Source organism: Protopterus annectens, chromosome 4.part0 (assembly GCF_019279795.1).
Source record: "Protopterus annectens isolate FY-2018-M chromosome 4.part0, PAN1.0, whole genome shotgun sequence".
NCBI lineage: Eukaryota > Metazoa > Chordata > Ceratodontiformes > Protopteridae > Protopterus > Protopterus annectens.
The window spans coordinates 950,474,939-950,490,632 of NC_056733.1; the positions used below are offsets into that span (position 1 = coordinate 950,474,939).

The following is a 15,694-nucleotide window of genomic DNA, read 5'->3' on the forward strand; positions in this document are numbered from 1 at the left end:
AATCTCCATCAGCGACAGCCATCAGTTTACAGAGTTCTAAGCCTTCAATAGCGAAGGCTTCACCCAGCAGAAGATAGCTTCAAGTGCCACACAAGAGATTCACTAACCTGCTTTCAGTAAGGTAGCTATTCCTAATCCAACCTGAGGAGATGCCATTGAAACTGCACATGGCTCAAGCTCCACAAAGCTTAGCATCTTGACAAATCTGCTGCCATTTATTCTGATGGTACTCCATGTAAAGGAGAGGATTTTGCTGCATTATACCCTGCACTTTATCAAAGAGCTTTCAAAGTCTTGACTACAGACAGCAGGAACATCTCCGGTCTTATCCCATGAAGTATGGCAGTTGGAACAAAGGATTAAGGCTTTAAGCTGTTAATAGGTTTGATACCCTAAGTCTTAATTTTCCTACTGCATGACCTTGAACAAATCACTTTCAACTGTCAGTCTTTTGTGGAATTTGGGTTAGCCTTCTCAGGGGTATCCTAGATTGCAAAGCCTAGTAAATATACAACAACCTACAAAACTGCTTTCGTGCTCCTCTTGAACTCAACAGAAACTAGTATTTGTCAATTTACTCCCTCAGCAACAGAAATAAATGCTGATCACAACAAAGCTTATGCATTTCAAAGCTGAAGGACAAGCCAGTCTTGCCCTGACGTGACAAATGTGACCCTCATTCTTGATAACTCAAGGCACATGCTTAGATACAACAGGTCAGGGAACACACCAAGCTGTACTATAAGTCAACTTCCAGTATCTGATGGATTAAAGCTGTATCATTGTCTTTCAGATTTTCCTGCACTCCAGATATCCAAACTATTTTTTTCTTTGATCACTAAGCCATCTGTTTTCCACAGCAAGTCCTGGTCTGAAGAAGAATTCCCACCAGTTCCTGTTGTTTACTTAGCCTATGGTTGGCACTGTCCAATTATTACAAATCTGCAGGTTACTATTAAATGCAGTCTGCATTTCTTGGAGCTCTAAGAATGCCAGGAAAAAATGCGTGTCTGCTGGTTCTGTGGTGGTTTTCCCTCCTGTAAAACAGCTGCTTTTGCTGTCCAGTTACAGCTGGGAAGAGAGCTCTATGTTACACTATACTGTAACCTCACTTCTGCAGCACAGTTTAGGTAGCAAAAGGAATTTAACTTAAGAGACCTGAAAAGAAATACAGATGTTTCCCAAGTATGCAAGACTTTGCTGTGAAGTCTTAAGTGGTGGTAGTTCCACAGGTGGAATCTTAAGTCTTCAACAACAGACATGCTGGAGCCAGTCAAGCTCCACCCATTTGGTAAGGGATAACGGAATGCTGTTACACACCGATATGGAAGTTTCAAAGTATGAAAACAATTTGTAACACCAAAACAAAAAAGAAAATAATTGTGCAGAACACACTGGGTTTCTCTCACTTTCTTCCCTAAACTTTATAGAAAGTAACCCCACATACATGCCAAAGTGGGCATCATAGCATCTGAAAATCAAGATACTCTGAATATACGAACATTTTAATTTTTTAACTACACTACTGTTATGGAATTCTTTACACATCATCTCCGGTATAAGACAGTGGATAAACATACAGAAGATCTATGGATCCACTATCTCCTAGTTCTGCAGATAGGACCTACATTACTAACCTGCCCTCACCACCTCCCTAAGGCATTGCTCTGCCAGTCTATTGACTTTCACTATCTTTGGCAATATGCTTTACATCTGCCCTTAAAAGTTCCTCATTCCAGCAGTTACAAATAACCCCTTTCACCATCTATCATTTATATTGAACTCTACGTATTTGCTCATCACACGCACTGCACAAAATAAAATCACAGAAGAGAAAAGGTGACCTAGCAATGGGCAAACTACTTTTAGTGGAGTGTTAGCAGAAAGTTGTTCAGTTTATACATCAAACAAACTTACCTTCGAACAACTTCTTTCCATCCTTCTTCTCTTTTCATCCCCCGTTTAGGACTTGTGAGACTGATCTTTGCATTTGGAGAAGCCAATGAAAGTGCCACAGATTTGTAAGTAGGAGTTAAAGAACTCAGGCCAGTGTCTCCGTCCTGCACTCTGCACACAAACACAAAAGGCTAAGTCATCAACTCAAAGTTACAGCAATGTGCTCCCAAATTCAAATAACTTGATGCATTTTAAGACTGCTGTAAGTACTGTGAGAATACAGAATTCTTGTAACATGGTCTACAATGAAATGAGAGATTCCATTTCCAATGTAGGTCTGTTTTAGCAGAACCAGAACTATATATGCACACCAGGCATATGTTTGTTTGATGTTACCTATCATACATGGATACAGGATTGCACTCCCAAAGACTTTAGTTCAATTATCAATCTGGGCATCTGGAAAAGGCCATGGTCGCAAAGGTAAAGCATGATGGGTATATGAACTGCTGAGATGTTCTATAGCTGGATTGGGGCCCCAATAGCTGTATATGACTAGCTACTACTAACATGCACTGCTGAGATGTTCTATAGCTGGATTGGGGCCGCAATAGCTGTATATGACTAGCTACTACTAACATGCATTGCTGAGATGTTCTATAGCTGGATTGGGGCCCTAATAGCTGTATATGACTAGCTACTACTAACATGCACTGCTGAGATGTTCTATAGCTGGATTTGGGCCCTAATAGCTGTATATGACTAGCTACTACTAACATGCACTGCTGAGATGTTCTATAGCTGGATTGGGGCCCTAATAGCTGTATATGACTAGCTACTACTAACAGTGGATCAAAGTGTCAGGGAACACAGAAGCATTTGTAAGTGTGATGCTCTGCTGGTGAATATAACATGCCTACCCTGACAACAAAGCAACACATACGCTCTTACCATCAGTACTTTATGAAGACATAATTAATGGGCCCTGCATTTGGGTTCAACCTCTCCATAATTACATTTTCAGCTTATCCTTCTATACATCCCTATAGTCATGGCTGGACAAATGGCCCCAATGATGACAGTGACATCACACTACTATTAAGAAACCTCACTGCACACACACCAGCAGTATGCCCTCTTTGCACTACCAAAAACAAACTTGCAAATCAACAATGTCTGAGCATTCTCACAGCTAACAAGTGAGCTGTGTGTCTAAGAGAAAAGGTGCCCTGCACTTTTAAGATCTACCCATGCCCTATGCCCACAAGCTCACCCCTCCTTTGCGTAGATCAGATGTTCCACTTAGAGGCCTGCCACAACCTCATCCAAGGGGATGAGAACCACTGCAGGAATCCAAACTAAGAAGCTGAACACACCAAGATGCAAGTGTTCACACAGACAGTGCAGCTGTCAATTTACTACAACAGCAGATGTGTGAATGATCAACGCTGCAGTAGCCTTAGCTAACTGGGTATCCTGCCAAGGGATACAACAGCCGGCCAAGCTTCCAAAGCTTCATGGGCACCTTCCTCACACCAAGTTAGCTAGCTCAAACTGAGCTGAATAAAAAGAGCAGGGGTCTTCCTGCAAAAATGTTGGGAGAAGTTAGCCACCATTTCAAGTGAATCCTGACCCAACTGAATCTGCCTCAGGGAAGCAGTTCCTGCACAGCTAGGTGATGGTGTCTGAAAAGGACAAGTGATCAAACACCTTGAATTAGTGGGCCTTAAGAAGAAAATGGCAAGTCCTCACGTGGAGTGAGCAAACTCACCATGGCATACTGTTGAAGCTAGTAAGGCTTGAACCTGGATGAAATAAACTTAATGGATGAGAGTAATGGTTCAGGAGAGTTAACTGCAGTTATGAGAGCATTTTTTTCTGTCAGAAGAGGAACAATGCATTTTGTAGTATCCAGATGGCATCAGGTAAACTGGATGGACTGACAGGGATGAAAGCATAATTTGTCAGTTTCAGAAAAGTCCAAGGACAGGCAGAGCTGAAGTTTCCAGCTACGACATTACGAGTCTCTTGCGCCACTGAGGAGTCAATCATCCATACATGCTAACACAAATCCCTCCGAGCTGCAAAAAGGCTGAGACTACCTCGACACACCTGGTAAACTGTCTAAGGGCTGTGGTGAGGCCAAAGGGCAGGGCTCTGAAATGAAAATGACTGGCTTCTAGGTGGAAGCAAAGACATGTTCTGGATGACTTTGCAATTTTTATGTGGAGGTAGGCATCCTAAATAACTATTGAACACATCTAATCCATCCATTACCCCTTTTTCCCATATTTGCACATGGGGTTGGGCTGCCACTTCACAGTGACACTCTACAGCCAAAATATACACCACCTGAACCTAGCAAAATGTGCCAAAAAGTACAAGGACCTAATGGTCGAAGATGCGTAAACCCGCTTCCCAAATCTATCCATCGCCCTTGACACCGGTTAGGGGGATGGACAGTGGAACTTTCCTTAGCTAGTTCCTTTTTAGTTGTAGCTGCTGCCACCCATGGCATCTACTGCTAATCCTTTTGTCTAGTACTGATGATTCCCTGGAGCGGAAAGTATTTTATCTGGTCTCAAGGGAATCTGTTCTATCGAGTCAGGGGCCTTCCAAGTCCACTGAGAGATCAATTTCATGAAATTGTCATGGAGAGAGGTCACTCAGGAAATAGATGGGCGAGCTCCAAAGGCCTGCAAGTATACAGATTCCTTGAGGTAGGGTCTTTGGGCTTCCAGTCACCCCTCTGTTTAAGGATCTCCAGAATGTTTCCAAAGGAGAAATCTTCTGAGGTGACTGGGGGGGACAGGGGGATATAGCAGTAACAAAATATGAACAAACTGACTAACTGACAGACCATTACATACATGCATGCTTACGTCTAAACAGCTCTCTACAAAATGGCAGTGCAGTTTGCACATGGAAAGCTTCTTAAAGGTCTGCGTACACAATGATGCATGTCCTCCCTCTGTAATGAATTGCCCACAATAAAATGACATTTGAAAAAGACATGCAATTATACAGACACTAAGAAATAAACAACTTTCATGTCCAAGTTACCGTTTAACTGCAACATGGTTTGGAAATGCGGCCTGATCTAGTGATACAGCAATTAGGACTGGGCTTAGGAACAGGGACAGTCATTGGTGAAGACTGTTTCAGGAGTTTCGGGAATCTTCTCAGAAACAGGAATACTTGTGGGAATACCCTCTGGAATTGGAACACTGGATAGCTCACACAGCTCTAGAGTCTTTTCACAGGTAAGATGCTGCAATACAGGCTTGGAGACCAATACCAAATGTTTTTGATTCCGCCTCAATTCTACTCCTTGTGATTCCATAATGTACAATCTCGGTTCAGGACACAGACTTCATAAATCCAATCCGACCAAAACCTTTGAATGTCTGCATCCTCACTATCTCCCCCTCTCGTAACAAACTGAGCAGTTTACTGGATTTATCATGATGGGACTTATGGGACAAATGCCTTTTCATGAGTTGGGTTCTCACTACTTTGTTTTTCTTAGCACAGGGAAAGAACAGTTGTGTAAAATCTTACCATAACTATAGATGTCCTCCTCTTCCATGTTGCAGTATTCATACTGTGGGATTTCCAGCCTCCAAGCGACCCGACGTTAGCTCTCATACAAAAGTGTAAGCCTGGCTGCCGTAGGTGCGTGGGACATCACACATAGGGCCATAAACCATGGAGTATAAATGTGACGCCGGCAAGCACAGACCTCAGAACTTAAAGCACAGAGAAAAGACTAAAAGGCCAAGGAGAAGCAAAAGCAAATGTCCCTGCAGGGCTGTACAGAGTGGCCTGTAGTGAGGGGATACACTAGAGAAGACAGAGGATATCAGGGGCATGGAATACTGCAACACAGAAGAGAAGGACATCTATGGTTATGGTAAGATTTTACACAACTATTCTATGTCCTTCTATTCCAATGTTGCAGTATTCATACTGTGGGAGAGTACCACAACTAGAGGGAATGTTGGGAGGTGGCAGAGGTGGAGGATTCTAGGAATTCTTGTAGGATTGCCCTGGCAAATCCTGCCCTGGCTCTAGAGACCTGGTCCAGCTTGAAATGCTTAGTGAAGGTATGGACTGTGAACCAGGTGGCTGCTTCCATGACAGAAGCTGTGTCTAGTCCTTTTATGAAGGCCTTTGAGGTAGTCATGCCTCTGGTGGAATGCACTCGCACTTCTTGAAGCAATGTTTTGCGATTATGACAGCAGCAAAAAAGGATGGATTTTCTGATCCAGGAGGAGATAGTTTGTTTGGAGACTGCCTTACCCAAGGCCCTGGGATGGAAGGAAATGAACAGTTGGTCAGATTTTCTGAAAGACTTAGTTTTGTCCAAGTAGAATCTCAGTTGCCTATGTACATCTAGGGAATGGAGAATACTATCCTCGGAGTTAGTAGAGGAGGGGAAGAAGGTGGGTAGGTCAACAGACTGGTTTAAGAATAGTTTGTTAACTACTTTGAGCATAAAGGAGGGGTTAGTGCGTAGGGTAACTTGGTCATTGTGGAAGATGGTGTAAGGAGGGCAAGCTATCTGGGCCTGTAAATCAGACACTCTTCTAGCAGAGGCAATGGCCACTAATAGGATGGTTTTCCATGTGCACATTTGAAGAGAAGCTGTACTGGCAGGGCTCAAAAGGGGATAGGGTAAGGTTTTCCAGCATGAAGTTGAGGTCCCAGGGAGGGGGGATGGGGTTTCTTTGTGATCTGATGTGCAAGACCTCTTTCAGGAAAAGTTTTACATCCAGTCTGGAAAGAAGAGGCGGCTGTAAAGGCAAGCATGCAGAAATGGCTGAAAGAAGAAATTTGACAGAAGAGTACGCTAGTCCCTCCTTAATGAGTCCGCAGGTATAATTCAGGACCAGGGGGAGGATCTGCCATAAATGGGTCCTTGTTTCTCAGATAACATCATTTCGAGAATCTCTGCCATTTAGACAAGCAGTTTTTTCTAATAGTTGGTTTCCTGGTCTCCCTCAGGGCTGACAGCACGTCTTCTGAATAGTGCTGTCTAAAAGGGATCAAAAGTTGATCACCCACAGAGTTAGTTGTAGTAAAGACAGCTGTGGGTGCAGGAGGGATCCCTGTCGCTGAGTTAGTAGGTCCACCTTGTGGGCTAACTTGTGGTGATTGCCCTTGGCTAGTGAAAACAGAAGGGGGAAATCACTGTTGATTTGGCCAATAGGGAATCAGCAGCAAGATTGTTGGTTCTTTCTTGATTGTCAGGACGAGACTCTGAAATAGAGGGAAGGGAGGGAAGGCGTACAGGTACATTCCCTGGCATGACAAACTGAAGGCATCCACTCTCCAAGCTAGTGGTGAGCAAGTCCTGCTGCAAAATCTGTTCAGTAGTCTGTTCTGGGGGCAGGCAAACAGATCCACTTGTGGTGTGACCCACTGGCGGACTATGTGTAGGAAGGTATCCCTGTGCAACATCCATTTGTGTTGCAGTGAGGTGGTTCTGCTGAGCAAGTCTGCTTGCTTGTTTTCCTGAGAGGGGATGTATGAAGCTTTCAGAAAGAGGTTGTGTTTTGGTATTTCTCAGATTAGCAGGGTTATCAGACATAACTGGTATGCGTTTGTCCCTCCTTGTTTGTTTAGGTACCACATGATTGTAGTGTTGTCTGTCACAATGTGGAGTATCCCTGGTTGCAGCATGGGAAGGAAGACTTTTAGAGCTAGGAGGACAGCAGTAATTTCTCAGACATTGATGTGCTATTTATGCAGGGCAGGAGACCAGCACTGTTGTACCCTGCAGGGTTGCTCCCCATCTTAGGTCTGATGCATGTGTGCATAGACTGAGAAGTGGGAGGGAGCTGTAGAGGAATTCCCTGGCTGTTGGAAACATGCTGACTCCACCACTTCAGCTCTAATTTTAGACAGGGCAGAAGGGGATGAGTTTTGTCTAGAGGTTGTTGGCTCTGTGACCAAACATTCAAGTACCACTGGAACTTCCTCATGTGCATCCTTGCTAGTAGGAGCATGGGGATGGTGGCAGCCATGAGATCTATAGTTTGTAGAAACTGCCTTGCAGCTACGTGTGATTCTGTCAATAGACGTAGAAAATGGGAAGAGAGGAATTGTACCTTGTCTGGTGGTAGGAAGGATCTCATTAGATCTGTTCCGATTCTGCACCCAAGGAAAACCTTGTCCTGTTGTGGGAGGAGAGAGGATTTTTGGAGGTTAAGGGTGAAAACCCAGGTTGTTTAGTAGGGACATGGTGAATTGGAGATTTGCCAGAAGGGTGGGCTATGATTCTGCCAAAATGAAAATGTCGTCCAAGTAAGGGTAGATTTGTATTCCCTTGGTTCTGCAATGGCTGGGGCTAAGCACTTGTTAAAAACTCTGGGTGCCATAGATGAGCCAAAAAGCAATGCAGTAAATTGAGAATGAGAAGAGGGCCCAGAGAAGCGTAGGAACCTCCTGTGGGAGGGTCTGAATGGGATGTGCAGGCATGCATCCTTTAGGTCTAGAGTGACCATGAAGGCTTGAGATGAGATAAGGGAGAGCATCTTGAAGGAGGGGACCTGTAGGAACAGGTTTAGGTATGATAGGCCCAAGGTAGGTCTCCAGGGGCCATCCTTTTTTGGGACTAAGAAAAGGTGGGAGTAGAAGCCTAGTCCCTCCTATCCTGAGGGAACAGGTTCTATGGTTCATTGGGAGACTAGTTCCTGCAGGATGGGAGGACGTAGAGGGAGCTGATTTTTGGGAGGGAAAAGGAAACCTTATTGGTGTAGGTTTTTCTTTCCAGGAAAGAAAGTATCCTTTCTGGATGATGGAAAGAACCCACAGATCTGTGGTGATGGTTTTCCAGAAGGGGAGGCATTGGGTAAGGTGGGCGGACAGGGCACATGGGCAAGGCAGTTATGTGGAGGAGGGTCCCCGTCTATCTGGAAAGGGCTGTTTGTTGGGACGTTGTGGTTGTAGGGGTCTAGGATAAGGTTGCCTCCGAGGTCCCCTTCGTGGTCTAACAGTAGAAGAGCGAGAGGTGGAAGGGACTATTCTGACAAAAGATGTTTTGGATGGGTCATTCCTGTAGTATCTGGACACTGGGGACACCAGCAAATGCTTAACATCCTGCAGTTCCTTGCTTTTTTCTTGCAAGTTTTAAAAAAGTTCTGCAACATTTTTGCCAAATAAGTTATCCAGAGGAGCATCCATGAGCTTGGCTTTAAAATCATCTGGCAGAGGTTGTAATCTGAGCCAGGTGCATCTGCGCAAGGCTGATGCAGTGGCAGCAGATCTGGCAGCCGCTTCTGCTGCATCATAGCCGCATCGGATAGTGTGTCTGGCTACTTGGGTGGCCAGGGACAATTTTGAGGAAATGGCAGATTTGGCTGGAGAGTCAGGGGAGGTAGCCAACAAAATTGGTGGACTGGGAAACCAAGTCTACAGCATACTTCACCATGTGCGTTTGGTAGTTTATAGCCCCAAAAGCTAGGGTAGAGGAGGTGTATAGCTTTTTCCCCATTCCTGCCATGGGTTTGCTGTCTTTATCGGATGGCAGCAGGGAAGCAGAAGGCAACAGCCTAGGCTGTCTGGGGATACTGCAATAACTGCTGGGTTGGCCAACGGTGGTTTTATTAGGAACTTGTAGTCATCAGGGACTTTGTAAAACCTATCTGGCCTTTTAGGGGCAGGAGGTTGAGGTCTGGGATCTTGGAAATAGAAGTGAAGGCATCCAAAAAAGCTGGGAGAACCGGAGGGATGGCTGAAGGTGAGGGGAGTCAAGCTGTAGATGCTCAAAGTATCACTTCTAGGTTTCAGAGACTAAAGTATCATCCCACTTGAAATACTCTCATTTTTGAAATAGTCTCCCCAAATGATAAGTCCTCAGGTGGGGAGTCCCCTTCAATAGAGTCCTCTTCAGGCGAGTAATAGTCTATGGGAGAGGCAATCTGAGAGGCAATCAGAGACACAGGAGACTGGTCTGGGTCTTCATGAGCAACTGCTTGCTGAGTAGAGGTTAAAGGCAGGGAGGAGGCAGAAGCTGTCCTAGGACTCAGCACAGAGATGCTAGTGGGAGTAGGGTCTGTAGACTTAAGTGCCATAAAGGCCTGCACCAAAGAAGTGAATGAATCCCAGTCTGGGGCTGCCTGAGGCGTCAGGCTCAAGTGTTTTGTTTTCCGTTTCCTTTTAGTTAGGAGTGTGCATCTGGGTAGGTAGGGAAACAGAGGCCTACTCTGGAGTAGGAGAAGTCTCGGTTGACCGGTCAAGCGATGGTTCCCCCTCGACGTCGGTTATGACCCAATGAATGAATCAACTCTGCTGACATGCTTTCCGTGGCTACTGACGCAGTCTCTTGCAGAGGAGCTGTTGGAACCGGAGTAATCTGGTGTCCCTTGGCCCCTAGAACAGTAGTCGGCGGAACATCCAAAAGCGGAGTGGCATTTGGAGAAGGCCTACAAACCTTGGCCTTCCAAGGTTGTTTGGCTTGGGCGGCCAACTCTGGATCCATCCTAAGCATGAGGTGTTTAAGCCTTTGGTTTTCTAAAGACAGATTTAACTCGGCCAGATGGTTGCCAAAACTTCTTGGGTATGAAGGTTTGGCAAATAGAGAAGGCCTTATGGTCGTGCTCTTTAGCTAAGCAAAAGACACAGTGGTCGTGGGAGTCTGTCTGTGGAATTTGGCACCCGCACCTACATTTATAAGAAGTTATGTACCTGATTACTGTATGATTACTGCAGCTGTATGCACGATGAACATATTTGAGGTTTCTGTCATGCTCAGCTTCACCATTACCTCCTACTAGAATATCATCTACTACAATAGCACAAGGATAACCACAAAAAATGTGTTCCATGGCACACTAGAAGACGTCACTGGTAGAATTTAACCCAAATGGCATTCTCAAAAATCTATGCCTGCCAAAAGCAGTACTGAAAGTGGTTAGCAATGAGGATTTTCGGTCCAGCAAAATTTGCCAAAATGAACTCTTCATCTAAAACAGTAAAAAACAGTGGCATTTGGCATAAAAGCAGTGACTTCTGTACGCATTGGATGATGGTTCAGTGCTTTGTTCAAATCTCATCGATCAATACATATCCTATCATCTGGGCTTTTCTTAACAGCTACTACCATGGATGACACCCCCATTCAGTAGGTTCTTCTACTGGACAAATTACACCATGCTGCAACATTTTGTTTAGCTCGGCCTTGATTCTGTTCTGCATAGCTACTCAGTAAAAACTAAATGAAAACTCCAGCCAAGCTACAACTTCCAATGAGTGACCTCCCAAACCTCCTTTAAGAGGGACATGGGATATATGCAAATGATCCTTATGATCAGGTGTTTCAGCTATATGGCAATTCTGATTGCCGATGACTTTTACGTTTGAATGGACAATTTCAGGCCAATAAAGCCAAACCCCACTAGCTATCGAAATGCATAATGGACATCAGCTGGGTATAACAACCCTGTGTTTCTTATGCTTAGTCAAACACTCTGCTTGTGCTATGCTGACGAGGTCATAACATGGCTGAAATATGCATATCCATAGCTAGTGGGGTTTGGCTTTATTGGCCTGACATTGTCCATTAAAACGACTTCAAACGTAAAAGTCATGGGCAATCAGAATTGCCATATAGCTGAAACACCTGATGTTTATAAGGCTCATTTGCATATATCCCGTGTGCCTCTTACAGGAGGTTTGGGAGGTCACTCATTTGAAGTTCTAGTTTGGCTGGAGTTTTCATTTAGTTTTTACTGATTGGTTTTTCAGTGTGACCTTCTCACTCTGCTTTAATTAGTTCTGCATAGCTACTGGAACTTTCCTGGCTAGCCTGAAAACTGGCCTGACTTCAGGGTCTACCTTCATGGAGTACACAACTGGGAATATGCCTAATTTGTCTTTGAAAAGATCAGCATGGGTAGAAACAACAGACTTGGCGAAATTAGAACAGCTGTCTTTCAAATATACATGGTGGACTTCTTACCAAATGACAGAATTTAACCCAAATGGCATTCTCAAAAATCTGTACCTACCAAAAGCAAAAGTAGGAGGTAATGGTAAAGCTGTTTTTATACTTGGTGGCTTCGCAGTTGCCCGCCCCTACTGTAAATTTGATCTGGGACACTCCTCCCAGTCTAGTGTCACTACCTCGTTCTACCTAATCCAGGGAGAACATTTGAGAAGGCTAATGGCTAACCCACTTAGTTTCTGCTCCTCCTTCCCACTTTTCACTTTACAAAAAAAAATTAATTTTATAAGCTTGTTTGGCTGCCTTTCCTGTAAGTCGTCTAGTCCAGATACAAATTTGCTGTATCCAGGACTGTTTGTAAGCTTCTGAGCCCCCAAGACTTTGTGTTGGAGGGAAGCCTTCTAGCTTAATTTGTTTTATTAGAACTAGTCAGTTTTCTAGTTTCAGCACTCAAATCTGTTTCTTTGAGCTCAGCACTTGTTCAGAACTCATTGTAAGTGCTAAATAAGTTACAAATTACTACAGCACTCAACTTTCCTCACTTGTCTAGAGGAAAACAGTTATTAGTACTTAATAAATAAGCACATATCCAGGCATGTCTAAGGATCAGCTCCCGGTGTTTTCTCCTGTCTACCTGATGAATCTGGGCATCTTGGGGCAATGCAGCAATTGCCTCATGTACACAGACAAACCTCTCCTCCTACCACCCAACACTACAACCTGTGAGAGATGCACTTATATAGCCTAACTGACAAGTACAGCTGTGTACACTTACCATAAATGTAGATGTTAGAGTGTATTCACTGTTGGGCAGTCATTACATTTGGGTAATCTGCTGGCAGGTTGGCCTGATTAACAAAGTCTTGGGTCCTGCGTCAGTTGCTGTCCCTTCTTGCATGATGTCAGGTTGTCAGGGGTATAAAACATGCAGCAGATGCCATTACATCAGTTTTCCTTGTCCAAGATGTCAGGTGCCCCCCAAATGGGGAGCAAAATATAAATAGATATATATATATATATATATATATATATATGTATATAATTTAAAACAAAAAAAATACCTCCAAACAAAAGCAAATACACCAACAAGGCTTTTAAGCATAGTAAAAAAAAAAGGAGAGGTATAGTAAGAAAAAAACAGGGAGATGAAGGGTGGTTAACCAGGACTGCAAAAGTGAATACACTTGAACATCTACATTTATGGTAAGTGTACATGACTGTACTATGTTCATGTTTCACTGTTGCAGTCATTAGATTTGGAAGAATCCCAAAGCTATGGTTGGGAGGATGGATTTATACAGCATTATGAGCAGCTATAAGGCCCTGCAGGACAGCAGTGGCAAAGCCAGCGCTGGATTTAGAAGAGGTAAATGGTGGCAAAGCCTGCGCTGGATTTAGAAGAGGTAAATGGTGGCAAAGCCTGCGTTGGATTTAGAAGAGGTAAATGGTGGCAAAGCCTGCGCTGGATTTAGAAGAGGTAAATGGTGGCAAAGCCTGTGCTGGATTTAGAAGAGGTAAATGGTGGCAAAGCCTGCGCTGGATTTAGAAGAGGTAAATGGTGGCAAAGCCTGCTCTAGATTTAGAAGAGGTAAATGGTGGCAAAGCCTGCGCTGGATTTAGAAGAGGTAAATGGTGGCAAAGCCTGCCCTGGATTTAGAAGAGGTAAATGGTAATATTTGGTGAACGTATGAACTGAGCTCCAGGTAGCAGCTTCTAGAATGTCTCTGGTAGGAAACCCTCTGAGAAAGGCTGTAGACGTAGATGCAGCCCTGGTGGAATGAGATCTGATCCCCTTAGGGACAGGTTTACCATGGTGCATACAGCAGAAACGAATACAATGGCTTATCCATTTGGAAATGGTGGGCTTTGAAATAGCCTTTCCCTCTGCCCCTGTAGCAAATGCCACCAATAGTTGTCCAGATTTTCTTAAGAGATTTTGTCCTGTTGAAGTAGAATCTAAGTTGTCTGTGTACATCCACCGAATGCAGAATCCGCTCCCCCTTGTTCTGTGTATTTGGGAAAGAAAGTTGGTAGATGAATGGTCTAATTAAGAGCCACACTGGATACCACCATAAGCATGAAAGATGGACTGGTCCTGAGAGCCACCCTGTCCGGATGAAAAATAATGAAAGGCTCCACTGCCATAAGAGCCTGTAATTCTGAAATCCTTCTAGCTGAAGTGACTACTAAAAGGAAAGCCGTTTTCCAGGAGAGAAATTTTAGGTCCTCAGTAGCAGCTGGCTCAAAAGGAGGGAGAGTGAGTTTTTCCAAAACAAAATTGAGGTCCCATGCAGGAGTTGGCGCTCTCCTGGGAGGTCTTAAATTTTTGGCCCCTCTGAGATGCTGCTTTAGCAGAGGATAAGAGAAGAGGGGAGGTTCTGTGTTGCAATGAGCTGAAATGGCAGAGGCATTGATTTTTATGGAAGAAAAAGGCACTTGTGAAGCATCTCAGTTAAATATTGCAGAATCTGAGGAATACTAGGCTTTGCTGTGCTTATTCCTTGTGATTGGTTCCAGGCATAGAATCTTTTCCATTTGTCAGCATATGATTTTCTTGTACTAGGCCTTCTAGCCTCCAAAATGACATCCATCACAGGCTTGCTGTGGGATGCCAAGGGTGAAATTAGCTGATTAGCCATGCTGCAGGATTCAAAGTTTGGAGCAGAGTGTGCAGAATTTGGTAGTTCTGCTGAGACAGTAGGTAAGGTGTCCAAGTCAGGTGCCAAGGAGGAAGGTGTGACACACAGCGCAGGAGTGGGTACCAGTGCTGGAGAGGCCAGTCTGGAGAAATCAGAATATTTTTTGGTTTGTCCTGTCTGACTTCTAGTAGAACTTTGGAGAGCAGAGGGGGGAAAGCATAGACTGATAGAGCATCCACTTTCCAAGCTTTTTTTGTGATGAATTCTTGTGCAGAATTTGTCCAACTGAAAGTTCTGGGGTGAGGCAAAAAGATCCATGTCTGGACTCCCCCATTTGCATGCAAACATGTAAAAAAACTTGTGGTTCCAGTTTCCATATGTGTGGGTCCATAAGATTTCTGCTTAGTTCGCCTATCAGAGTATTTAGCTGTCCTGGCAGGAATTGTGCCTCTAGTTGCATTTGGTAGGTTAAGGCAGTGTTCCACAATGCCATGGCTAGTCTGCAAAGGGGTAGGAACGTGTAGCCCCCCTGTTTGTTTACGTACCACATAACTGTGGTGTCTGTCTTATTCATTAGTTGTCCTGGATGAAGGTAGTCCTTGAAGGCTGGCCGTGCATTCTGTGCAGCTAGCATCTCTTTCTGATTGATATGTAGGTGCATCCATTAACTGTCCTGGATGAAGGTAGTCCTTGAAGGCTGGCCGTGCATTCTGTGCAGCTAGCATCTCTTTCTGAATGACACGAAGGTGCATCCATTAACTGTCCTGGATGAAGGTAGTCCTTGAAGGCTGGCCGTGCATTCTGTGCAGCTAGCATCTCTTTCTGATTGATATGTAGGTGCATCCATTAACTGTCCTGGATGAAGGTAGTCCTTGAAGGCTGGCCGTGCATTCTGTGCAGCTAGCATCTCTTTCTGATTGATACGTAGGTGCATCCATTAACTGGGTGCATCCATTAACTGTCCTGGATGAAGGTAGTCCTTGAAGGCTGGCCGTGCATTCTGTGCAGCTAGCATCTCTTTCTGATTGATATGTAGGTGCATTTGATTTGGGCTCCATTTGTCCTGAATGCACTTTCCTGCCAGATGAGCCCCACAAGCATATTCTGATGCGTCTGTAGTTAGGGTTGGGAGGGCAGGGGGTGGAGTGAATGGCAGCCCCTTGTTTTGGTGGCAGGCCTCTGCCCACCATAGGAACTCTAGCTGCAGGCA

The 15,694-nt window shown here is 44.5% G+C and overlaps 1 protein-coding gene across 1 annotated transcript in view; it reads right to left on the bottom strand.

Annotated features, from left to right (window-relative positions):
* Positions 1-15,694, bottom strand: part of LOC122799695 (ankyrin repeat and KH domain-containing protein 1-like) — a gene marked incomplete in the record, with an annotated part of 3,928,199 nt that overhangs the window by 566,778 nt on the left and 3,345,727 nt on the right. The window contains 1 exon segment of the mRNA XM_044068930.1: positions 1,918-2,067. Within this exon segment, the coding sequence (XP_043924865.1) occupies positions 1,918-2,067 (150 nt within the window).